The sequence below is a fragment of the Ictalurus punctatus genome, chromosome 20, assembly GCF_001660625.3.
Source record: "Ictalurus punctatus breed USDA103 chromosome 20, Coco_2.0, whole genome shotgun sequence".
Lineage (NCBI taxonomy): Eukaryota > Metazoa > Chordata > Actinopteri > Siluriformes > Ictaluridae > Ictalurus > Ictalurus punctatus.
In genome coordinates this window covers 23600227-23627596 of record NC_030435.2, presented here as the reverse complement: position 1 = coordinate 23627596, position 27370 = coordinate 23600227, and the positions used below count along the sequence as shown (strand labels likewise).

The 27370-nt window shown below is 42.3% G+C and overlaps 1 protein-coding gene across 7 annotated transcripts in view; it reads left to right on the top strand.

Annotated features, from left to right (window-relative positions):
• The window catches only part of ptprfb (protein tyrosine phosphatase receptor type Fb), a 157839-nt gene that overhangs the window by 106541 nt on the left and 23928 nt on the right, over nucleotides 1–27370 (top strand). For 4 of the 7 annotated variants that reach the window (XM_053673677.1, XM_053673678.1, XM_053673676.1 and 1 more), the window contains 10 exons: nucleotides 1042–1068; nucleotides 4360–4477; nucleotides 7138–7716; nucleotides 8025–8122; nucleotides 9477–9733; nucleotides 13104–13185; nucleotides 13745–13981; nucleotides 18474–18631; nucleotides 22995–23107; nucleotides 26595–26627. In XM_053673677.1, coding sequence (XP_053529652.1) covers nucleotides 1042–1068; nucleotides 4360–4477; nucleotides 7138–7716; nucleotides 8025–8122; nucleotides 9477–9733; nucleotides 13104–13185; nucleotides 13745–13981; nucleotides 18474–18631; nucleotides 22995–23107; nucleotides 26595–26627 — 1702 coding nt within the window. The remainder of the gene's footprint in view (nucleotides 1–1041; nucleotides 1069–4359; nucleotides 4478–7137; nucleotides 7717–8024; nucleotides 8123–9476; nucleotides 9734–13103; nucleotides 13186–13744; nucleotides 13982–18473; nucleotides 18632–22994; nucleotides 23108–26594; nucleotides 26628–27370) is intronic. The other 3 variants (XM_053673679.1, XM_053673680.1, XM_053673681.1) reach the window with 3 other exon arrangements.

The following is a 27370-nucleotide window of genomic DNA, read 5'->3' as shown; positions in this document are numbered from 1 at the left end:
TGTTCATGTTGATGATGCCATCTTCCCTTGTCTCTGTACACACTCAGTGGACACGTTATCACGTCTCTGTACCGTATACGCCACCGTGCAGGTGCACGGTTACTCACGGTAGCCAATCCGTTGCGCCGCACAAAAGTATTGGCACCCCCTCTGCCTATTGCATCGACGGAACGGGACCTGGACTGCGCCGATATTAAGCGTTAATTCAATTGATTCGCTGCTTCCCTCGATGAATGTTTTGTTTGACTGGATATCTACTTAAATAGACTTAAAAAATAGTAGTCGCTAACGGGGTCGTACGGGGTTCGGGAACGAGTGGCGCACGCTGTCGGTAATATTTCAACCAACTGGACCGCGTTTAAACGTTCGCATCACCTGAACTTGCTCTGCGGGAGTCAGTAAGACGTTTTTAATTCCTCCGGTTGGGGAAATTTTAATAGGCGTCGTCACAAAGCAGCTTTACAGAAAGAATTTCGATCGCTAATGGACAGTCCAGAGGCGACCAGACTCTCCCAGAAAAACTCCCCGAGGAAGAAACTCAAACTGGAGCCCGTCCTCTTATAGGTGTCTCTGGATCGCGCGATTATAAATTGTATATAGGTACAGAAGAGTGAAAACAAACGGTACTAAGTGTACTTTATTGTGAATAAGAGTCCTGGGAAGATTACAGCACTGAGTGAACAGGATCCCGTTTACACCTAGAACGTTCTCTACGTCATAAAATGGCCGCCGAGTGTGTATAATGTATACATTCCCTCTCTCTTTGTCTATGATCTCTCACCTGATTTTATTCCACATCCCCTGTCTCTCTCTCTCTCTCTCTCTCTCTCTCTCTCTCTCTCTCTCTCTCTCCACTGAGCTGCATGTCATCATTCTCATCATTAACTCTCACTTTTCATCAGTAGTTGTACCGATTGAAAAGCAGCCATGCTTTTTTTTTCCTTCCATCAGTAGTGCCCTTTATTCACTCGTTCTCCCTCCTCCCTTCCCTCCCTCCCTCCCGTGTGTGTGTGTGTGTGTGTGTGTCATTTCTCCGCTCAGTGGAACATTGAGGACACCACCGAATATGTGAGTAAACCTGAGTATGAGCTGGGGTGTGCGGCATCGGGACACGCTGTGTGTTTTTGCTTCCGTGTGTGTGTGTGTGTGTGTGTGTGTGTGTGTGTGTGTGTGTGGTGTATTTCCTCTTTTTGCCTTTGACTGGGAACGAACACACCTCTCCGTCAGGGCGGGGTCAACGGTTCGAGTGTGTGCTTACTGTACAAATCGCATGAACGGGATGCCTGAAGCGGCATTTGAAGCTAATCTGATATTTTATACACACACAGTATACACACCGTTATACACACCGTTATACACACCGTTATACACACCAAAATATACACACCGTTATACACACCAAAATATACACACCGATATACACACCGTTATACACACCGTTATACACACCGTTATACAGCAACGTTTAAACCTCCAAAAATAAGAAGAATTTCCCCGTACCGTAATTACTGGACTAGCACACCTACTGTAAATACTGTCAGCTTTTAATACTAGAAGAGTAAGAAGTTATAATGATATTTTTACTCGTAAGAATTCATATCGAGGACACATATCTATGGCCTGATTCGATTTGGACTGCTCATAAATCGCCGCTGATTTACAGTTTAGTTTGGATTAATGTATATAAAATATAGTTACTGATATCCGTAGTCATGTTTTATTTACTAGCACAAATTCACCCTCAGGATGTGTGTAATTTTAGATCTCGAAAGATGATTATAGATATCTGAAATTCAATTAAGGCCCGTCGCAATTAAAGTGTGGATACGTGGAGCTGGGTAACAGTTAACGATCCCCTCAGCTCCCATATCTAATATTATTATTAGGTTAATGCGCTGTGTGTACACGACTACACGATGGTGCAGATGCTAGAGGACAAATCTCAGCTTGTAGTCCAGAAAAGATGGTGTGTGTGTGTGTGTGTGTGTGTGTGTGTGTGTGTGTGTGTGTGTGTGTGTGAGAGTGGTTATATAATACAAGCTGGGTCAGAACACGACATACTCGTCTCTCTTCTCCTCAGAAAGTGTTTGAGCTTCTTGTAGAAAATCCTCTTAGCGTTGAGGCTCGGTGGCGGAGGAGAAAAGAGGGCGGGGCCGAGACAACAGAGCACGGCCGGCTCGCTCGGGTTTCAAATCAGATTTTCGGAAACGCGAATACCGACGCGGATAAAAACGAACGAAACGTCGGTATCTGTTCACGTCGGTACGGCGAAGAGGCACGGCTTGGAAATCTTTTCAAACTCTCAGGCTCACAGCGTCGCTGGATTTATAGCAAAAGCCTGACGTTCCGCCGTGTTTAGCGACGCGTCGATCGTAGACGCCGTTCCGGCAATCACGTGCGAGGATCACGTGACGCACGTCCTCGATCGGTTCATTTATTCCATCAGTCAGCCGCGTTGCGAAAGCGGGGTGTCGGCTGCCTAATGAGGCCGCTAATGAGGTGTGACCGTACGCTGCACCGCCGAGCGAACGCACCCGGCCTGTTTTTACCCCTCACACACACACACACACACACACTCAGACAGACAGACAGTGATTCCGCTGTTATTTCATTTTAAACACAAATGGAATTAAGACGTGTGGAGTATTCCTGTTTTAATCATTATCGACGCGTATTACAGACACGTAAACACCTTAATCACACTGTTAACGTCGTGTGGGAGTTTTCACCGCATTCTGCGACAGGACACGTACACACACGGCAGCGCTCGACCGTTTCACGGCAAACAGGAGAGCACGGCCGCGTCCCAAACCGCGTAATTACCTACTATAGGCCTGTAGTAGGAGAAAGACATGTATCTCGGCTACTATATAGTAGGCAAGTACGCGGTTTGGGACGCAGCCCACGGCTTCAAGCGGTCGTCTATTTGCACGTACAGCACGACAAATAATTAACCGTACTGGAAGCATCGTGGCCCAACATGACGGTTCTTCAAGTTCCTCACTCGCTACCTCCTACTAGATCTTTCCTGTAATTAGTTCCCCGGAAAATAATAATAATAATAATAATAATAATAATAATAACCAAGAAACCATGGTTTAATCTCGTCCTGTCCTCCATGACCTCTCGTTAACGTCGTATAGAGACGTGACGAAGAGAAATAAAGCAGGTGTGCTCTGTTCCCAGTGCTTTACCTTCCATCTCTCATTATTCACCTGTGTGTGTGTGTGTGTGTGTGTGTGTTTGCGTTCATGCTGCCGCTTGCGTGTGATCTGTGTGTTCTCCGCTGAGCTGCTTTTGTTCCAGCGTTCGGCCGGTTCCAGCTGCCGTGTGTGTCATTGTTCTGTCACGCTGTAATTATCTCCATCGTTACTGACACCGTGATCAACTCCGTCCTCACGAGAAGGTGAGCTCGAGTTCGGTCATCGGAAGATAAAGCTGCGTCGTCGTTATTGGTTTTTTTTTTGTTTTTTTTTAAGAGGACGTTCCGATTCGATTCAGAAATTGGCCAATGTTGACAGAAGCTAGTGTTTGTTGTCTGAAGTGGATGTCGCTCCTGTCACGCCAGACCCGCGTAAATACTCCAAATATTCTGGAAATATTCCATCGTTTTGTTTGTTTGTTTGTTTGTCGAACTGGTCCAATCTTTATATATATCATATTTCATCACCACGTTACGCCGATTTACGCTCGGGATTATTCGCCATTCACTTTTTTTTTTTAACTGACTCGTCTAACCGACAAAGATCTGAAGCGAGATCGCAAGATCTGAGCGGCGGGATTGGACTTCTCATCCAATCCACATGTCATTGTTCAGAATCGGACTTTAAGGCTTTTTGTCGAGCTAAAATCAAAAGACCCTCAGGTCCGACTGAAAATCACGGGGCGTTTGATTTGTTTTTCATCCTCAGTAGATCGGGTAGAGTTAAGTTCTCTAAACAAACGAATTATTATTCTGAACGCTGTATGAATTTCTACAACGACTCGGCTGAGTCACACGCAAATTCTATGACGCAAAAATCTGACGTTTTTGAATTCCTGCGTCCTCTTAAAGAAAAAGTTTCTGGCAGAACTCTGACACAAACGGTCTGGTTCCTCCGGTTGCTCTGTGTGTGGTTTGGGAGGAAAAAAAATAAAGGAAAGATCTTCTCAAGGGGGAAAGTGTGTGTTCTGAAAGCCTGAAAGCTGAGCGTCCGGCGCCGATGGGGCCGTTTCTAAATGTCTGATGGTTTTAAACCGGTGCGTTTGTGTGTGTGTGTGTGTGTGTGTGTGGTTTGTCCATGGGAGGGTGTGTGCATACTGTGTGTCGAGGGTCAGGGTGCTGGGTTATTTGGGGCTCAAGAGGTTTTTGTTTAACAGGAAGCCATCATCTCTGGCCTGATCTCGGAGACGTCGTACTCGGTTACGGTAGCGGCGTACACCACCAGAGGAGACGGAGCACGCAGCAAAGCCAAGGTCATCAAAACCACAGGAGCAGGTACCATAATAATAATAATAATAATAATAATAATAATAATAATAATAATAATAATAATGCGCCCAAATAGACATCAAATAGATATAAAATAAAACACTATAAAAAAATTAAATATATATATATTTTAAATCAGCAATTAATTACATAATTCATTATGCTCACTATTAATAAATAAATAAATACATAAATTATACACTTTTTTTAATAATTAAGAAAATCATTTGTTGCTGTTTTATTTGTTTTATTTGTCACACTCGATAGCAGAAAATCGCCGAAAATAAAATGAATTCGAAAGACAAATCATTAAAGCAAGAAAGAAAATAAAAAAGTCTAATTGGACTATATTTAGTATTTGTTCATTTCTTTGTTTATGGGACCAAAAAAAAAAAAAAAATGAAAATATTCTCTAATGAACCTGAAATATTTTATTTACATATAATATAATATAAGATAAGATAAGATAAGATTTCCATTGCCAGTAATTACGACAGATAAAATAAGTATCTTTCTTCAGTTAAATGTCATGACATAAACATAGGAGCTTATATAAACGGCATTCGCTTCAGGTCGCTAACACCACAATATAAACAACCGAACCAATCTTAATTGACGTGAGACCCTTCATCTGTGAAACAGCAGAACCTCTGGATAAAGTCAAGATCTTGTCAAGAACGTTGGAAGAAATAAAGTCTCAGGACGATGAGTCATGCTGTTAAACCGTATTTAACCGGTCTTATGTGGAGTCTCTGCAACAGCAGGCCTCTGAATGGAGAGAAAGTCTCCACCGTAAACGGCATAATGTGTGTGGCTCTCGAGTTTTCAGAAAGTCATGCTTTGAATCTGAATAAAAATGGCCCTAAATGAAGAAGTCAGGCACGGTAAAGCCATAGTCTGAGACCTTCACCAGATGCTTCTGCGTCACACGCCTGAAATTAGACGTCTTGGGTTGTGTTTAAAACACAGGTACGTGCTGTTAGCTCAGGGGTTTGTTCAGTGGAACGCTTCGTTAATAATAACGATGTCTTTACTGGTGGTGGTGGTGGTGTTTTTAATCACATTCCACCCGGATCCCAACAATCACACCATCCAGGATGAAACCTTCAGCTATGAATCCATGGAAACGACGAGAAGGTCAGGATCTGAGAACGCAAGAACGATACGATACAGTAAAGTCTTCAATTTGCTCTTAATAATATTCGCCAAAAAAAAACAAAAAACCCAAAGCAACAAGACCTTTTTGACACGGTGTAGCCTGTTAGCGGTTATCTTTAGCGCCGACAAGAGTCCGAGAGGACGATCGGATTCATCTGCTTGACCTTCTTAACACGTTGCTCTTGTAAATTCTTCCCCTATTCTACCCTGCGGTCCCCAGTGAGCCTCCCGTGATCCATTTGAAGGTCTTAATTGTATATACGGACCCCAGGAAGGATAGCAATAAAGCGCTTAAATGTGATTAAAATGGCGTTAAATGAAGTCAGACTCGCGGTCTCTGAAACAGTAGGCCTCTAAATCGAAACCCGAGTCTGAAACTCTTCAGGGAGCGTCCGCCAATGCAACAGCTAATGGAGATCCTAATAAAGTCTAATAAAACTGTAAATGGTATTAAAATGACCTTAAATGAAGTCAGACGTCCAGTCTCTGAAACGGTGGGTGTCTGGGAAAAAAAAAAACTGGAGCAAAGGAAGAGAAGAAAAAAAAAAATCTATAACATTTCCAAGTAGCAGAAAAAAAAAAAAAAAAAAGAAGTGCTGCTGAATGGAATTCAAATGGTCTTTGATTAGCAATTAAACAAAGAGTGGTATTAAAGTGGTATTAACTGACGTCAGACTCGGTGTCTGAAACAATAAGGCTGCAAATGGAGCCGGAACTCGTCGTTAAAACCAGACAGGAACCCACCATTTTCTCAGCTGCTAAATATATATTTAATATCGCTAATAATTTATCAAAGTAAGTGGCTGTTAGCAAAGCGTTCAGGCGGGATACGGATACCGCGATTAGTCTGCGATGATATCAGGGATAGTCTGTGAAGTCTCTGTGAACTCGCCACTTTTTGAAGCGTCTAAACCCAGGTGGAACCAAGAGAAGACACGTGAGGTCTTTAACTCGAACCTGTCCTAACTCGTTAAATATCCTAATCCCTTAATCGGTCCATGTAGTGAAGCACTTCAGGCTTAATGACCTTTAAGTCTCTTTAGCAGTGTTTCTTCTTCACTTTTCCCCACAGCACTCACAAAGAACCCACAATCAGATGTTTTAGGTCGGGATTTTATGTCAACCCCAGGACAGATAGCAATAAAGTATTAAACAGGATTAAAACGGGCTTCGGTGAAGTCAGACGTACTGTCTCTGAAACACCGGAGCACAAAACGAAGAGCGGAGTCAGAAACCCTTCAGGGACCATGGAAAGGTTAGCTTCTGCCAAAGCAAGAGATAATGGGAAAGCTTTAGCATTAGCAGTAAAATGTAGAAGAGCTCATGAAGAGCACTGAAATTGAATAAAAATGATTTCTAGAGGCAAGGACTGAAAGCTTAATCCAGTTACCGTACCGTACGTCTCTGAAAATGGAATGGAAATTTTCGACATAGAAGGGAAGTTCCAAGATATGGAGCAAGTCTCGGTCTTATTTCATCTTCTCCACCGTTTCTCCATCTTCTTACAGTTCCTGGCAAGCCCACCATGCACATTAGCATCACAGTGGGCAACACCGCCCTCATCCAATGGCAGCCCCCGAAAGACATGCCGGGCGAGCTGATCGGCTACCGCCTACGCTACAAGCGCGCGGACGAGGAAACGTTCGCAGTGCATAACTTCGGGAGCACGGACGACCACTACACGGCGACGGGCCTCTTCAAGGGCGCCACCTACAGCTTCCACTTGAGTGCCAAGAACCGCGCAGGCACCGGAGAAGAGTTCGTGAAGAACATCAGCACGCAGGAGGAAGTTCCAAGCGGGTTCCCGCTGAACTTGAGCGTGGTGGGACTGACCACCACGACCACCCGGCTTACGTGGGCGCCGCCGGCCCCGGCGGAGCGGAACGGACGGATCACTCATTACATCGTCGTTTACAGAGATATCAACAGCCAGCAGAACAGCACCAATCGTACGGCGGACACGCACATGACGCTGCACGGCCTGCGACCTGACACCACCTACGACATCCGCATCCAGGCTTTCAACAGCAAGGGGGGTGGACCCATAAGCCCCAGCATCCAGAGCAGGACCATGGCCACATCACCAGGTCAGTGCTAGTGATAAGAATCCCTACGAAGAACCGGTTAAAGTTCATCAACCCGAAATCTTACGTTTTCATCTCGCCAAATGTTTTATTCATTACCGCTAATGTTAGACGAGCTCATTCTCTATTCTCTGATATATAAAGCGGTTGTTTTTGTAACTCTTTGTGCAAAGAAAGTTGTTGATCAATGACGTAAATTTCCTGTCAGCACCTCCAAGGTAGTTCTAACGTTTTGTGTTAAGCACAGATGCGACAAAATAACTAGTTTAATATGAATCAGCGTGTTTATTTTTCCGTTTGTCTTCCGCTAGCTTTCGCAACGAGTTTTGGCGTCAAAGCGGTAATGAAGACATCCGTCCTTCTGACCTGGGAGCTTCCCGAGAACTTCAAGTCTCAAGGGCTTTTCAAGGTAGGTGAAGTCCATAAATGGTTGATATCTTATCTTATAACGTTTTATAAAGCCAGCGTCACTCAGAATCTTTTCTTTACAACAACTTCTAACTTTGGGAGGCGGAGCCTAGCGCGCTTTGTTTGATTAAATTAAGGAAAGTGGGAAATTATGCGAATTTTTGCACTCTAGACTTACACGAGTACTTTGCAAATCAAGTGAGCGTTTCTAATGCATCCGTTTATGGACTGACATAAAAGAAAAAAATAATAATATAATACTAAAAGCCTGTATAGGAAACTCCATCTCTGATTGTCTAATCAAGGTAATTAGGTGGCAAACGCTTAAACGTTCGAGGCTTTTAAGCGCTCTTTCTGCAAATTGACTCGGGTTTGAAGGAATCCACAAGCCACAGCATTACTCCATCGAGAAACATCTGGGAAATGTTTCCGTCAGGGTTAGCACGCATTTGGAGAGACTGTATGTCTTCGTTGCTGCACTGTCCATTACACTAATCCCATTAGCGCAGAAAAATACTCTTCCATCTTGTCTAGCGACTGTCTACTTATTTATTTATTTATTTATTTTACTTAATGCTTCTTTAATTGTGCACTGGAGCTGCGATTTACGCACGTCGCGAATAAGTGCCAAAAGCCACCAGTAATGCTTCCGATTCTCAAGAAGGTGTTGATTCATTCGCTATAACAGCAGCTCCGACAGTAGTGCAGTTGTAAATCACAGGTTTTCTGCAAATTTATGGAAGGAGTCTGCAGTGTCAGCGCTCTGTAACAGTCAGAGGTAAAGCCGTGGCATCTTCAGGACAGACGAGTTTACGCTTCTTTTTTGCGGTTTTCTCCGTAACTGCGTTGTGTTGTCTTGTTAGCTTCCAGAACAGCTTGCTTTGTGGATGTTAAATGTAACAATAAACGGATAAAAAGTACTCGTCGTTCTTTAATAAAGAAAAATGGGGGTTGTCTGTAAATTGCTGTGGTGTAAAAGGAATAAGAATAACGTGCTTGAGGATTGTAACAGTTGTCGATTGTTTTCCTGTGATACCATGACGCGGCGTTTTATTCCTTAATAACTGATTTTATTTTAATTTATCATAATTTATTAAACGTGATATATATATATATATATTTTTTTTTTTTTTTTTTTTTTTTTTTAATCAGGAATATTGAGAACTATTTATATATTTATTTGTTAAATTATTATTTTTTTGTCGTGATGTTTATTTCCAAACCATGATTATTTTCAGGATTTTAGGATTTTTTTATATATATATATATATATCAAATATTTATTTATGGATGAATTAACGCTAAATAAAAATGAGCACACGCTAATGCGGCGTCTTCGTCTCCCCTCGCTGTAGATTTTGTACAATCAGCAGAGCGTGGAGGTTCAGGGCAACATGAAGAGGAAGCTAATCACAGGCCTGAAGCCCGACACTAATTACTCCTTCGTGTTAATGAGTCGAGGGAACAGCGCTGGAGGACTGCAGCAACAGGTCTCCATCCGAACCGCTCCGGACCTCCTCAAAACCAAACCCGTCCTCTTCAGAACCGACGAGAACAACGGAGGAAAAATCACCATCAACCTTCCCAAAGTGGCGACGACAGCACCGATCAGGTCAGGCACAACACACGGAGAACTGAAGAGCGGTTCCTTGCTACACACTAGTGTAGCATGTAGCTACCACAGGACGTTATTGTTATCTAAAGTTACCACAGGACGTTATCGCTAGATAAAGTTACCACAGGATGTTCTCGCTTTCTAAAGTTACCACAGGACGTTATCACTAGCTAAAGTTACCACAGGATGTTATCGCTGTCTAAAGTTACCACAGGACGTTATCACTAGCTAAAGTTACCACAGGATGTTATCGCTTTCTAAAGTTACCACAGGACGTTATCGCTAGCTAAAGTTACCACAGGACGTTATCGCTAGATAAAGTTACCACAGGACGTTATTGCTAGATAAAGTTACCACAGGACGTTATTGCTAGATAAAGTTACCACAGGACGTTATTGCTAGATAAAGTTACCACAGAAAGTTATTGCTAGCTAAAGTTACCACAGGACGTTATTGCTAGATAAAGTTACCACAGAACGTTATTGCTAGATAAAGTTACCACAGGAAGTTATTGCTAGATAGTTACCACAGAAAGTTATTGCTAGCTAAAGTTACCACAGGACGTTATTGCTAGCTAAAGTTACGACATGTGATTATTGCTAGATAAAGTTACCACAGGAAGTTATTGCTAGCTAAAGTTACCACAGGACGTTATCGCTAGCTAAAGTTACGACATGTGATTATTGCTAGCTAAAGTTACCACAGGACATTATTGCTAGACAAAGTTACCACGGGAAGTTATCGGTAGTTAAAGTTACCACAGGACGTTATTGCTAGACAAAGTTACCACAGGAAGTTATCGCTAGCTAAAGTTACCACAGGACGTTATTGCTAGACAAAGTTACCACAGGAAGTTATCGCTAGCTAAAGTTACCACAGGACATTATTGCTAGACAAAGTTACCACAGGACATTATTGCTAGACAAAGTTACCACAGGACGTTATTGCTAGACAAAGTTACCACAGGAAGTTATCGCTAGCTAAAGTTACCACAGGACATTATTGCTAGCTAAAGTTACCACAGGACATTATTGCTAGACAAAGTTACCACAGGACGTTATTGCTAGACAAAGTTACCACAGGAAGTTATCGCTAGCTAAAGTTACCTCAGGAAGTTATTGCTAGATAAAGTTACCACAGGAAGTTATCGCTAGCTAAAGTTACCTCAGGACGTTATTGCTAGATAAAGTTACCACAGGAAGTTATTGCTAGCTAAAGTTACCACAGGACGTTATTGCTAGACAAAGTTACCACAGGAAGTTATCGCTAGCTAAAGTTACCACAGGACATTATTGCTAGACAAAGTTACCACAGGACGTTATTGCTAGACAAAGTTACCACAGGAAGTTATCGCTAGCTAAAGTTACCACAGGACGTTATTGCTAGATAAAGTTACCACAGGAAGTTATCGCTAGCTAAAGTTACCACAGGGCGTTATTGCTAGACAAAGTTACCACAGGACGTTATTGCTAGATAAAGTTACCACAGGAAGTTATCGCTAGCTAAAGTTACCACAGGGCGTTATTGCTAGACAAAGTTACCACAGGACGTTATCGCTAGCTAAAGTTACCACAGGACGTTATTGCTAGCTAAAGTTACTGCGGAAAATGTTTTGTACAAATTAGATCAAATAAAAAATAATATAAAAGTTTTATTAATAAAAAAAATAGCTGAGTCACGTCATCTGCACAAGGAAAAGATATTATGATGAGGGAAATCTCCGATGGTTTCCATCACATAATGGATCTTAATGGGTTTAATGGTTTCCATTCAGGATTTTTTAGTAACTATTAGATACCATCAGAACCATCTTTCATGTGTAGATGTTTAACATCAAAATAAAAAAAGAACATTAGGAACTACCATTACAGACCATCAGAAACACATTAAAACCATTAGGAATTGCTAAAAACCTCTACAAATAATTTCTGAGGTTTTGTTGTTGTTCTTGGTACTGAGTCCCCAAACCACACACTTCTGATATCTGCTTTTAAATGTATTTATTTTAAGATTTTCTCATTTAGTCTCCATCAGCTCCCGCCATCGAAAACACACATCTGGAAGGTTCACACACCGCGCCTGTTTATCTCCCGTCCGGTTACTGACGCTCGTCTTTGTCCAGATCATTAAATCCGTCGTATAAACCCAGTTTCTGTCCAAAATAAAGTCTGAGTTCAGTCAGCCGGAGAGCCTGCGGTTGCCAGACGTGTATAAAACCCTCACAACGTACCGACGGAGTTAAAGAAACACACACACATACAAAACACACACGTCTTCTCACACACACACACACACACACACACATCTGCCAACTCAGCACTCCCTTTCTCTCTCTTCCTGTATTCTCTCCTTCTTTTTCCTCTTCTACTCTTTATTTTTTTTTTAATTCTTTCACTTTCACTCTTTTTTCCTCTGTCACTTCTCCTAATGTCTCGTCACTGTCTTTTTTTCTTTCCCCCCCTCCACTTTCTCCCTTGTTCTTTCTTTCTTTCTTTCATCCTTTCTGCCACTCCGCCCATATTCTCCTTCCTTTATTTCCTTTATTTTCCACCATCAGTATCTTTACCCATGTCATCTCTTCTCCCTTTCAGATCTCTTCTTTCTTATCGTTTCCTGCTCTTTCAAACGTCGTTCCGTTTCCTTCCTCGTTTATTTGTCTTCTTTAACTTCTTTCCTGCTTTCGCGTTTTCTTTCTTTGGGTCCTGTGCTAGCTAAAATTATGACGTGAGGGTTTTTTTTTTTGCTAGTTAGCTAGCTAAAGTTAGCACAGGATTGCTATACTATCTCTCATCACTTCAGTGTTTTAGTTCTTCTGTGATCGACCCTCAGGAGAAAGAAACGAGAGCAAATATAAATATATATTCTTCCTTTCCTTCCCTTTTTCTCTTACTGTCACTTCCCTTCTTCAGTAATTCGTCCCGTCCTTGCTTCTCCTTCCTTTCTTTCCTTCCTTCCTTCCCTCCCTCCATTCTTCCTTCAGTGCACCTTCATCATGTACGCTAACGCATTCTTCTTTATTCCCTCCTTATATCCTTCCTCTCATTTTTTCTTCCTCCTCCTTTTTATTCTCCTTCCTCTCATCCATCCTTCATCCATCCATCCATCCTTTTTTTTATTCCTCCCTTCTCGCTTTTAATCACGCATTTCACGTCTTTTTTTTCCTTCTGCCTTCCGTCGTCGTTTCTTCTCGTCTTTCATTCCTCAAATGATCCTTTTTTTGTTTGTTTGTTTTCTCTCACTTCTTTCCCTCCTTTCGGCCCTTGATGTTGCTTTTTGGTGTATAATGGATAATATTCCACTTTTAGTGCAAAATCTACAGGATGGGACTCTGTGGGCTGATTGTGTGTGTGTGTGTGTGTGTGTGCAGTTGGTATTACATCGTGGTCGTGCCGGGTTCGCTGACGTCATCACGCAGGTGGGAAAATCCAGATGAAATGGAACTTGATGAGGTGAGTCTGGAAAAAATATATAATAATAATAATATTAATAATAATACTCATATATTTAGTACATTTAAATCAGTGTGTGCATAAATTAAAAAAATAAATAGAACTGGGGGAAATATAAGGCAAGTACAAAATAATAAGAGAGAAGTAAAGTTTGCTTTTATTTGGCAGAGGATACAGGTGTGGGAAGAAAGGAAAGGAGAAAGTGGGACGAAAGGAGGAAGAAAAGGAGGACGGGAGATATAAGGGGGAAGAAAGGGAGCAAGGGGAACGAAAGAATAGAAAGAAGGGAGAGGAGGAGGGACAAAAGAATTGAAAATGGCGGGGAAGGAGGAAAGATAGAAAAGGTGGGAAACAATGGTTAAAAGAGAAAGGGAGAATGACGAGGAAAAGGATGAATATACAGGACAGAAGAGTGGAGAGAAAGGCTATAACATGTTTAGCATACCGAAGGAAGGGAGGAATAAACCTAGATCACCATGGCAACATGCAAGTTATTATGGGATGTATGTTATAACTAGAACACGTCACTCGTCTCAGCTTCTCCTTTTCTTCTCGTTAGCTTCTCGAGGTCAGCAGAGTTTCCCTGCAGAGGCACCGGCGGCGTCGGCGTTACACTGAAAGTCAGAGACCGTACATCACCGCCAAGCTGGAATACCTTCCCGAGATGTTCACGCTCGGAGACGAGCAAAACTACAATGGCTTCTACAACCGCCCGGTGCCTAGCAACCAGCCGTACCAGTGCTTCGTCATGGCCGAGATGAAGGAGCAGCACCTTTCCAATGCCAACGAGAAGCAGGTATGCCTTCACACCTGCACACCTTCACACCTCCACGTCTCCATATCTCCACACCTCCACACCAATACATCTCCACATCTCCACACCAATACATCTCCACACCAACACATCTCCACATCAACACATCTCCTCACCAATATATCTCCATACCAATATATCTCCATACCAATACATCTCCACACCAATACATCTCCACATCTTCACACCAATACATCTCCACACCAACACATCTCCACATCAACACATCTCCTCACCAATATATCTCCATACCAATACATCTCCACATCAACACATCTCCACATCAACACATCTCCTCACCAACACATCTCCACATCAACACATCTCCTCACCAATATATCTCCATACCAATACATCTCCACACCAATACATCTCCACATCTTCACACCAATACATCTCCACACCAACACATCTCCACATCAACACATCTCCTCACCAATATATCTCCATACCAATACATCTCCACATCAACACATCTCCACATCAACACATCTCCTCACCAACACATCTCCACATCAACACATCTCCTCACCAATATATCTCCATACCAATACATCTCCACATCAACACATCTCCACATCAACACATCTCCTCACCAACACATCTCCACATCAACACATCTCCTCACCAATATATCTCCATACCAATACATCTCCACACCAATACATCTCCACATCTTCACACCAATACATCTCCACACCAACACATCTCCACATCAACACATCTCCTTACCAATATATCTCCATACCAATACATCTCCACATCAACACATCTCCACATCAACACATCTCCACATCAACACATCTCCTCACCAACACATCTCCACATCAACACATCTCCTCACCAATATATCTCCATACCAATACATCTACACACCAATACATCTCCACATCTTCTCACCAATACATCTCCACACCAACACATCTCCACATCTCCACACCAATACATCTCCACATCAACACATCTCCTCACCAATATATCTCCATACCAATACATCTACACACCAATACATCTCCACACCAACACATCTCCACATCAACACATCTTCACACCAATACATCTCCACACCAATACATCTCCACACCAATACACCTCCATACCAATACATCTCCACATCTTCACACCAATACATCTCCTCACCAACACATCTCCACATCAATACACCTCCATACCAATACATCTCCACAAGAAAATACATCTCCACATCTCCACACCAATACACCTCTATTTCTTCCATGATCCCTCTTAATAAAATCAGTAAACAAAAGGACAATATGAATAAACAAGTCAGATTTGAGATGGAGCCCAGGGCCATGTGGAGCAGCAGGACCTTGTGTGTGTGTGTGTGTTTGTGTGTGTGTGTGTGTGTGTGTGTGTGTGTGTGTGTGTGTGTGTGTGCACCTCATAAAAAAAAAGACAGAGCTGCTCCGGGGCCAAAAACAATAGACTCAGCGTTTAAAAATGGCTCATAATTCATCAAGAACAACAGACTAGAGAAAGCGTTGGAACAAGAAAGAGAGGGAGCGAGAGGGAGAGAGAGAAAGAGAGGGAGTGAGAGAGAGAGAGAGAGAGAGAGAGAGGGAGTGAGAAGGGAGCGAGAGTCAGAGACAAAGAGGGAGAGAGAGAAAGAGAGGGAGTGAGAGAGAGAAAGAGGGAGAGAGAGGGAGAGAGAGGGAGAGAGGGAGCGAGAGGCAGAGAGAAAGAGGGAGAAAGAGGGAGTGAGAGGGAGAGAGAGAGAGAGAGAGGGAGCGAGAGGCAGAGAGAAAGAGGGAGAGAGAGAAAGAGGGAGCGAGAGGGAGAGAGAGAGAAAGAGAGAGAGGGAGTGAGAGGCAGAGAGAGGGAGAGGTGTGTTTTGTAAAACACGATCATTTACACATGTGAGGATGAAGAGAGAGGATTAAAGAAAGACAGAGGGATGTGATGAGTGTGTGTGTGTGTGTGTGTGTGTGTGTGTGTGTGTGTGCTGGAGAAGGTGACGTGTGGAGGTTAGAGACGGCCCGCAGCAGCTGTCTGTTTCTGCTAGATAAAATGTTAGCATTGGTTTTAGCCTACAGCATGGAGATGATCCTCATCAAGGACAAGACGCACTCTAACGTGTGTGTGTGTGTGTGTGTGTGTGTGTGTGTGTGTGTGTGTGTGTGTGTGTGTTTTGAGTTTTAGGTTTTGTCCAAATAACACCAGTTATTTTCCTCAGTTGTCCCTGCATTCTTCTATTCTTTCCTTCCTCTTTACACCCTTCCTCCATTTTTTCTCTGTTTCTAACCCCACATCACCACGTCCCCCACATCACCACGTCCCCACTTCCCTGCGCCACCACATCCCCACTTCACCACGTCCCCCACATCACCACGTCCCCCACATCACCACATCCCCCACATCACCACGTACCCCACATCAGCATGTACCAGCATCACCTCGTCGCCACTTCCCCACGTCACCACATCCCCGCTTCCCTGCGTCACCACGTCCCTCACATCACCACGTACCTGAATCACCACGTCCCCCACATCACCCCGTCCCCCACATCACCATGTCCCCCACATCACCACGTCCCCCACATCACCATGTCTCCCACATCACCACATCCCCGTTTCCCTGCGCCACCACGTCCCCCACATTAGCACGTACCAGCATCACCTCGTTGCCGCTTCCCCGCGTCACCACATCCCCGCTTCCCTGCGTCACCGTGTCACCACATCATCACGTCCCCATATCACCAGGTCCCCACGTCACCACATCCCCCACATGACAACGTCACCACGTCCCCACATCACCACGTCCCCACATCACCACGTCCCCACATCACCATGTCCCCACATCACCACATCCCCACATCACCACATCCCCATGTCACCATGTCCCCACATCACCACATCCCCCAATCCACCATGTCACCACGTCCCCACATCACCATGTCCCCACATCACCATGTCCCCACATCACCACATCCCCCACTCCACCATGTCACCACGTCCCCACATCACCACGTCCCCACATCACCATGTCCCCACATCACCATGTCCCCACGTCACCATGTCCCCACGTCACCACATCCCCACATCACCACATCCCCATGTCACCATGTCCCCATATCACCACGTCCCCCACTCCACCATGTCACCACGTCCCCACATCACCATGTCCCCACATCACCACATCCCCATGTCACCATGTCCCCACATCACCTCGTCCCCATGTCACCATGTCCCCACATCACCACATCCCCCACATCACTACGCGTCTACATCACCACGTCCCCACATCACAGCTAAAGAAAGCTCAATCTTCCTTCCATCTTCTTCCTCCCTTTCCTCAGCTGTTCCCATTGTCACATCTATGAGAGAAGATCGGAATCCTACCAGCAGGGACACGTCTCATTTTTTGACACCATCCATTTTTTTTGCCGTTTCTCTCCATCCTTTATATTATTTTCCTTTCCACCTCTTTGCTTTCTCTGTCCGTTCTCAGCACACACACACAGATCTGGAGACGGGGGCCGATGCTAACGCGAGGTCACCCTCAGGGTGGTGAGAAAACTTGTTAACAATGTTCTTTGAGCCTGTGTGTGTGTGTGTGTGTGTGTGTGTGTGTGTGAGAGAGAGAGACATACTTGAAAGAATCCTCACGCTGGATAATTCCCTGCAGAAGGCTTTCGCAGTCGGTCTTACTCTGAAAGACGGATGATCGAAAGGTTCTCTGTGCGTTCACGTTCCGGAGCAGCCCTAAACCCACTGTTTATTAGAGAACGACACGTCATGCTTTTTATCCGTTAAGCGTTACATTCAGTGTTGCGGAACGTCCATGAAACGGTGTCAGGCTGCAGAGAAACCGCAAAAACCTAAAAAGTTACTGACACCGGAGACTCCTTCCATAAACGACACATCAACGTCTCCTCACAGAACAACGATTACCGATGTACGAGTCCCTGCGAATGAGCTGTTACTATAGAAACGATACCGCGTAGCTGAGCTGCGACACTATCAGAGCTGCTCTTATGGAAAACACCTTCTGACCAATCACAATCCAGAACACAACAGCGCCGGGATCTGGTGATCAGATCTGGTGGTTATGGCAGGGGGAGGGTTAGCTAGCTAGTTCAGCTTTCTTAGTGAATGTCCTTAGAGTTTTTATTTATTCGTTAAAAAGATTTATTAATATACATTTGTTTGTTTGTTTGTTTGTTTGTGTGTATTGACAAGTTCACTTGCCTACAGTTCATAGCACGAATTAAAACGATCCACCACTGAAACTTTGTTTTAATCACGCGAAGATTTTTTTTCTTCACGTTCTACGTCTTCGTAGTTCTAGAAAGAGAACGGGCGATGTATTCGGATTCCGTACGAATCAAGGTTGTAATCAAAGCTATAGGTGCTACAAGCCCCGCCCCTCATCATGACGTCATCCATTCGTAACATTACTCATCAGTTCTCTGAATCCAAGTCTTTCTCTCCTTTTTTTTCCGTTGTTCCTGCAGCGCGTTTTCTCCTCCAGCCCGTACTCGGACCCGGTGGTGGTGGAGAACGGCAGCGTGGCTCGCAGCGTGGAATCTCCCGAGATGTTGTGGGTGATGGGGCCGGTCCTCGCCGTGGTGCTCATCGTCAGCATCGTCATCGCCATCATCCTGTTCAAAAGGTGAGGCGCCGTCGCCAGCTCGCTCTCTCCCTCTTCCGTGTGTTTGTTTCCGTCTCTCCACTTTAAGAACTTTAAAAATGCTTCAACTTCTTACTACGTCTGATAAGTCTGACAGACTATTTCAGTAGTGATGTCATAGTGGGCGGGGCTAATTTCTTAAAGTGGAAGTACTGACGGTGGGGTAAGTAACAATGGAAAAAGTAATTAACTATGGAAAAATGAGGATTTATAAATAATTAGTAAGATAAGAATCCTTTATTAGCGTTCATTTGGTTTTAAAATGTTTATTGCCGTAAGATTTTATGCGGGGGGGGAAAAAACAGACTAAACTGATTTTTTAAAATGATTTCTTTATTTGTTTTCTTTCTTTTTCCCATCTTTCTTTCTTTCTTTTTTCTTAAAAACTTGAAATTATTTTTGGATGTTAATGTATTTGTTTTGAATATAAACAAGGAACTAAATATAAAAAAATATATATTTTTTTTTCAATCTGAAACTGTGCTTAATAGTTCAAATGAGACTCTGTCTTTCTTTCTGTAGTTCTTTCTTTAAAAAATAAAACGTTAAACATGTATTTTTACGTTATCATATTTGTTTTTAAGCGTGAACAAACAACTAAAACAGATAATAGAACATAATAGAATATTAAACATAAAAGTAAAATGTTTTTTTTTTTTAAATAAGACTTTCTTTGTTTCTTAAAAAAAAATTTAAAGTGAAACATTAAAAATGTTATTTTGTGGTATGTTTGTGTGAGCAAAACAAATAAAAAAGAAAATAGAATTCAAAAAAATGATATTTAAACTATGCTCAACAGTTCTGACTTGTTCTTCCTTTTTTTTTATAGTAAAAAAATTCAACGTTAAAATGTGTTTGATGTTAATGTACCTGCGCAAACGAAAAAGTAAAATGGAGACTAGAATTTTTAAACTTTAACATAGAAATATTTTTTTAATCACGCTGAGCGGTTAAAATGAGACCTTTTTATTTCGTGCTTTCTTTTTTTTAAAATAAAATGTAAAACATTAAAAACCGCAGATAACATTGATGATAGACTAGAATAAAACTAACTATGTTTAACAGTTAATGTTCTTTTTATTTAATTATTTATTTAAAAATCAAAATAAAAGTCAAATAGTCACTTACAAAATAATTGTTCATTTTGTGTGTGTGTGTGTGTGTGTGTGTGTGTAATGATAATATCAGTAACAGATACAGTTTGGTAAAAATTATTATCCTATTACGTTTACTCTTTCATAAAAGTAGGTCGCTTGTTTCCCATCTAAAGCTCGCTGAAGGTTACTGTAAATTACATCAGCTCTTATACTCGTGTGTGTGTGTGTGTGTGTGTGTGTGTGTGTGTGTGTGTGTGTGTGTGTGTGTGTGTACACGGAGCAGAAAATAAATTCCTTCCGCACTGGAAAATGCAGTATAGACTATATATACGGTGCCCTCCGTTAATATTGGCACCCTTGGTAAATAAGAGTAAAGAAGGCTGTGAAATTTGTTTTTATTGTTTAACCTTTTGATCTTTTGTTTAAAAAAAACCCACAAAAATACTCTTTATTTATTTTCATTATTCTTTCTTTTTTCTTGGACTATTTTCACTTTTGTACATAATTTTTGTCATTTTATACTTTATCGCTTTCTTTCTTTCATTCTATGTTTTTGTTCTTTTGTGCTTTTTGCTTTATTACATTTTCCTTCTTTCTTTTTCTTTGACTTTTTTTTCACTTTTTTTATATATTTTTTTCTTCTGTGCTTTTTTGCTTTATTGCTCATTTATTTCTTCTTATTGCCTTTACTTTCTTTCTTTCTCTAACCTGTTTGTTTTTTATATTCTTTTTTTTGTCCTTCTGTGCTTTTTTTTTTACACCTTCTTTGTTTTCTTTTTTTTCCTTCTTTCTTTCACTACTCAATTTCTTTAATATTCTCTTGCTTCTTCCTTTCTTCCAGCCACCCTTTTATTTCTTACTCTTCTTTTGTCTTCTTTTGTTATTTTTCCTTCCTTCTGGCCTTCATGCTTTTCTTTCTTTCTTTCTCTTTTTTGATTCCTTACACTTTCTTTCCTTTGTTTGTTTTTAATTTTTTTCTCATTATATTGAATATTCTGTTCTTCCAGCTTGCCTTTTATTTTTTTTTCTTTTCATTTTCCTTCCTTTCATCTAGACTTCTATTTCTTTCACTTGTTTTCTTCCCTTGCATTCTTTCTAGTCTGTCGTTTCTTTTTCCTCCTTTCTGTCCTTCTTTCTTACTTTCTCACCTGATGTCCTTTCCGCTGTGGTTCGATCCCATTAGATGCTATGTTAAGTGTACACCCAGGATGAGTGTGTGCGCCTGTATCGTGTCATTCTCTCGCTCTTCCTTTGTGAAATGACTCGGCCAGATTCTTCCAGCCGCGTATCTGTACTGTTTTGTCATATTTCTCATTTTTCGACGGTCACTAATCCTGCGTATCTCTCGCTCTTTCTGCTCCGTGCGAACAGCAAACAGGAGAGGTAGGTGTTCTCGCATCGGGGTTTCTGTTTCTCCATGTCTTCTCACTCATCCATCCGTCTCGCTGTTGGACACCGGGACTGCGGCTGGGATACCGTTCTCTGCTTTATTCAGAATAAACCTACGTAAATAAATCATTTTTTGCATCAATCGGTATTTCACCTCAGAACCCCGGTGTCCACGAGTAGATTGAGTTCTCACACAGATGCATGCTGATGTTCAGTCGTGGAAGATATTTTCTCCGAGCAGAAATTCCGTCAGACGACCAATCATACGACGATGCTAGCAGTTACGCTAGCAAATTTATTTTGCGTCCGAGCTAACGTTAGCTGAATGCCGTTCATGATATTAGCAGAATCTTAAATCTAGATAGTTATCTACCTAGCAAGACGACGAATAGAAACTCATAGTTAGCATAAATGATCAAACTAGCATAAATATTAGATCATTTGTCTTATGCACGATTATATTGTCACTATACATCTGTTCAGTAAACATTTAATGAGGAAACTAGCTTTATCGGTATTAGAAGCTAGCTAAATGCCATTTTATTTTTTGTATATATAAAACAAGTTTGATTTGCACAAGATTGGTGGTTTAGACGATGCTAGCCTTCTGTCTCTTAGCTAGCTTGCTAAACACCAACCCTATTCAATTTGTACTTACGTTCAAATCGCTAACTTTAAGTTTCCTTTGTCTTGCTAGATTGCTGTCTAGACTTAGCATTGTTAATGCGTTGAGCAGCGATTAGCTTGACCACTCTTATTCTGGTGTTGATTGGTCATGTGACTGAACCAGTTCTGTTCTGAGAACGTTTTTAGCTAGCGTAAACGTCTCTGTGCTCTATGGTGGCTCTTGTGCAGTGGCATCTCCTGTGTGTGTGTTTCATTTTGCTTTGAAATTTATGTATTGTGCAGTGTCGATCCTCATGTGTTCTCCTCAAGGTGACTGGGAGCTAGCGCGCTAACGTAGCCTTTGTGGGCGCTTCACCTGGGTGCTGAATGGCACCATTGTAAAGTAAATGCCAGACTGGCGGGTGTTGAAAATAGAAATGTTCCCATCGTGAAAGCTGACATTTCCTTCAGCCGGACCATTCTGTTGCTCTTTTTCTTTCTTCTTTTTTTTCCGGCTCGTCGATCTGCGGACGAACAAAAAGAGGCCCGTTTCGCCGAGCCGAGCCGAACCGAACCGAAACCCGGGCTTTTAGTCTGCTGTGTTTGTGTTAGAGCGTGGCTGAGGCGTGGAGATGATGGAGTTCACAAGCCTGGCATCTTCACAGCGTCGCCGACTTACAGCTAAAAGTTACAGAGTGTTCACGTGAGGAAACGTCCTCGTGTTCAGAGTCGGTTCCTCTTTTTTCTGTTTTGTTACTCAAACTCCGCCCCCTGTGCATAACTCTCCCCTCTAAATACAGTCCTTAAAAGGTTATGGTGTGTTTGGTGTTCTCGTTTCTAGACGTGAGGTGTGTGTGTGTGTGTGTACTCTCACAGTTACTCCTAGCACCGGTTAGCGCATTAGACGCCATATCTGCAGGTGCGTCCATGCCGTAATTACTCAGCTGATGTGCTAATTACTCACATGCCCTGTTTCCCTCACAAACAAGCTACGCCGTGTTTAGCGAGCATGCTAAACTCGAGTTCTCACGGCAGCTGTCGCGTCTCGATCGGCGTCCTACAGGGAATCGTACGGGATTTTTTTTACGCGTTTCTGCCACGTGCGTTTATTTTCGCGAGCGCGCGCGTACGGCGTCTAGATCTAGTTCGTCTCGTTCACGTCGATGGAGCTGTCGTCGTTGTTGTTAGTGTTTGTTTTTAAAGCTAAAATCGCTACACGAGTGCTAACCACGACATCACTTCCTTTCTCACAGGAAGCGAGCATCTCCGTTGCCTAAAGACGAACATCTGAGCGGGGTGAAGGACTCCCTACTGGCGAACTCGTCCGATCCCGTGGAAATGAGGAGAATCAACTATCAGACGCCAGGTAACTTTTTTAACATTTTAAATTTTTTCATTTTTTTATCAGTTATTCACCGCTGTGGTGGATTTCTAATCCACGCTGATCATACTTTTTTCTATTTTTTGAATCGATGTATATTTTTAAGCAGCTTCTGCATATTTGCATGCGGCACTTCACGATAAAGATTCAAACGTTATCTTTAACGAGAGATGAGACGACGCCGGTTTTTTTTTTTTGGTTTTTGGTTTGTTTTGCTTTTGAAATTTTTTTAAATAAAAAATTATTAATTCATATAATTTTTTTAAGTACTTTTCAGATTGTGCAGTGTGCCAAGTTTACTTCTATTATGTTAATAACATTTTGACCTTTAGTATTTTTTTTAAATCTTCAGTTGCTGTCATACATATATATATATATATATATATATATATATATATATATATATATATATATATAAAATTTTAAAGACCTCGTAAATATTTATCCTTTTTTTCACGGACCTTTCCTGCACGTCATCTCATACATCTCGTCGAATTATTTCCCGGACGCACGTCTCGCGCTGAAAACGGAAAACGCGTTAAATCACCCGGACTTGTGACCTTTGACTCGGTTTATACACTCTGTCCGAGGTTAATTCTTTCTACTTATAAAGAACATCAAAAAAAAAAAATGAAAATATATCGTCGATACGTTACGATATTTAAATACATTTGAAAACGAATCATTTCTGACAAATTTTTAATTAATTTTTTTTTAAATGAACTATGCTCGAACATACACGACGTCGATGGTTCAAATGTTACAAACATGTAGTCGATTAGCTACGGCATTTTTTTTTTTAGGTGTGCGTGAGCTTTTATTTATTTATCTGTTTATTTATTTCGATGTTTATCGCTGGCAGTTAACGACACGGCGGGACGATCCCGGTTTCTCGCGCTGTTACTCGGATAAAGCCACGCAGATAAAAACGCCCGTAGCGCGAACAATAAAAATCCGCCGTAGAGTCGCACTCTTCGTCGGAGTTCCGATTCGTTTTTGCGCGTGCACTTTTTTCTTTACTTTTTTATTTTTTCTTGCTTTCTTTCTTTCCCCCCATCAGTGTGTAATTGGAGGCTGTCGGATTGTAAGCACAGGCTCGGGTCGTCTTTTTTATTTTTAACTAAAGTGCTGCGGTTAAGTGTTTTTATTCATCCCGAGTGTCATCTCGATTCATTTAGCGACAATAAATCGGGGTATTCTAAGAAATGATTCATCAAACGGCTCCCTTCTCCCTCTTTTTAGCTTTTATTCCTTCTCTTTCTCTCTCTCTCTCTCTATCTATACAGTGCCATTTTCCTTTCATTGTAAGCCCACTGAGACTAATCGCTCTTAATTTATTTTCAAAAACGCCATTCTCCTCTTCTCTGCTCTTCTTCTCTTAAACGCCTTTAATGATCGCACGACTTGTCTTTAATTAGCCAAATGTGAATATTTTTGTTTTTCTCCCACAGTGAAAGCCGTTTAGGTCTTTAATTAGCGTGGAAGAGGGCAGGATATCCTGCTCCTGCTTGTTCGCCGAGACTGGAAAAAGGATCCGGCGAGCGTCAAAATGGCTACTTTGGCTTAAAACCACTCCTTCTTATTTTTTTTCTCCAGCCCTTAGGATCATCATCGGAATCTTTTACACGATCTCCGTGACTTCATTAGCGCTCCTGCTTTATGATTTTGAAGATGAGCTTGAAGGAGGACAAGAATTAAAATTTTTTTTTTTAAAAAGAGAGAGAGAGAGATAATGTCATCGCTTGCTTTGTCTATCGCTCGCCCTCCTTCGCTAACAGGTCACATGACCTCCCCGGGTTATCCCCGATCACGCTCGGCCTCTTTACGGCGCCGGGCCGAACGCGTAATCACCGCAAGCGCAACCCCTCTAGCCCGATGTTTCTGATTTACACCTCATCCGTAAATCAGAGGTCGGCTCGATTAAAGCGGCGGTCTGTCTCCTCGGACGGCTTGTACGTTAGCGCCGTAGCTCATCCGTGGTCGTATCCATTCACATTTCACACGTTTCGCTCCTGACCTCTGCTAGTTTACCCGCAGTAATGCTAACCCGCTTTACACACTTTACAGCAACCGTCACGCCGAGCCTCGTTTATCCACCTGGATACGAACGGACTTATTGGAATTATTGTTGGTGGAAAAACGTTCGCGTCCTACGTTTTGCTCCTCTGTTTGTGAGTTTGTGTAAATTTACGTCTAGACAGACTCGCTGACGCCTGACTCTGACGCCGACCTCGATCGATCGGCTCCGGGTCGTATAGCTCACGTATTTTCGCCTTCGTATTTATTTCGGTGACGCACTAGTTTGATGAAAGGCAAAGCGATTCCAAAAACAAAACCGTAAACTGGGACAAAGAAGACTACTCCTTCAATTAGGACAAAAGTAATGGTGCCCTATAAAAGGAGGAAGGTTTAGTCCAGGCGACGCGCTGCAGTGGCTGAGCTGTATTACTGGAGGATTACGCCTAGGAGGCACTGTTTCACCGTGTTTTTAAATGTGATTTTTCATTTAAACTCTGACCGATTTGACCTAATGTTACCGTTCTCAGTGCATTCACCTGATTTATCAACTACTTTGCGTTCCATTTAACTAACGGATAGTATTTCCTGATTCGGTGTCCGTATCGTCATTTCATTTTAACGAACCCTCTCGAATGTTTTGGTTGGATTTTTTTTAAACGCATACACGCATCATTTTATTTTATAACCGTGCACGGTGCGTTTATCCTCTTACGCTCATTTTGTGCGGTTATATTGTGGCTTTTTTTATTTTTTTAATCCTTGTGAATTCTTTTAGACCGTTTATTTTTAATGAAATTTTTGATGGCTTGTTATTACGGCACTTCGAGTTACCGCGTGTCTGAGAAGTGCTCTGTGAACAAACCGACAAACAGGCAAACAAACAGTAGCAATTGTCGTCGTAGCAGTATGCTCTATAGTAGATATATTTTTCAATGATTTATTTGATTTATTGATTATACTTTCCCAGATTCCTCGTGCTTCACGCGCTCGGGAACAGCCTTCCTCGTTAAACGTGCGAGGCTTAATGCGCCTTCTCGTCGACCCGCTTCCGTCAGCTCTCGGTTTTAATTCCCTGGATGTTTTCAAAATATTAGCAGTCAGCTGTGTGTGTGTGTGTGTGTGTGTGTGTGTGTGTGTGTGTGTGCTGTAAAATTCATGACTTTCCCACTCTGCGTGAGAGTTGTGCTCCGCCTAATTGACTGTGTAGTCGAACGCAGCTTTCCTGTATTCGCCATTAACCTGCCAGCATCCTGCGTGTTTTATAGCCGATTTTTCGAAACGAGCGCGCGTTCGATCTCGTTCCCGAGCACAACTCTCAGGCGTTTATCCCTCTCAGGCGTGGCTTGGAGGCTTGAAATTGATAGTTCTTTATTTTTCTTCTTCTTTCTTTCTTTCTTTCTTTCTTTTTCCCTCCCTCCCTTCCTCCCTCCCTCCCTCCGTCTTCTCTCTGCAGGTCCCAGCACCTCCTGCTGCCCCGACACTCCAAGTTAGTTCCTGCTGTGTGTCTCTGCACGTTCCCTCGTAGCTCTGTTCCGCTCGTTCATCGGCTTGCCTGTCTCTGTATCTCGCTGTTTCCTGTCTCTCCGCACCACATCAATCAGCGCTGCCATTTATCCCGGCCTGCTTTACATCACCCTGCGCTTTATTACCTGCCGTTCTGAGTCCGGCGGTAACGTCGGCCCGTTTCAGACGGTCGGAGGGGAAACTACACCGCCTCACTACGTTTCCGGAGATTCACGGCCAAAAAAAAGATACAAAAAACGATACGTACGCCTCATGTCTGGGAATAGATTTTGTCAAAAGTGCAAAATATTTCTTTGTTCTTAAATTAATTTGAATTCGTAGCGGTTTTAGTCTCGAACTTAAACTAAACCCTCCAAGTCTAGGAGCTTGAAATATCTGCGTCTTTTTTTTTTTCTTTTTTTTCTTTCCCCAAAAAAGAGAATGGTATAAATTTCTCATTTCAATTCCCATCCGAAATAAAACGAACTAAACAATAATAATAATAATAATAAAAAATACTAATACATTTGATAAGTGCTTTACAAACGGACTTCCATTCCCTGACGTGTGTTGGTAATTAAAGTATTAATATCAATGTAATGAGAGTATTTATATTAACGTATATTCGTTTATTAATGCTGTTCCTAGCGAGCTAGTGGGAAATTTCAATTGTTATCCGATGGAAAAGTCTCGAGATCTGTTTTGATGAGCCGCGTTGTTTACTTC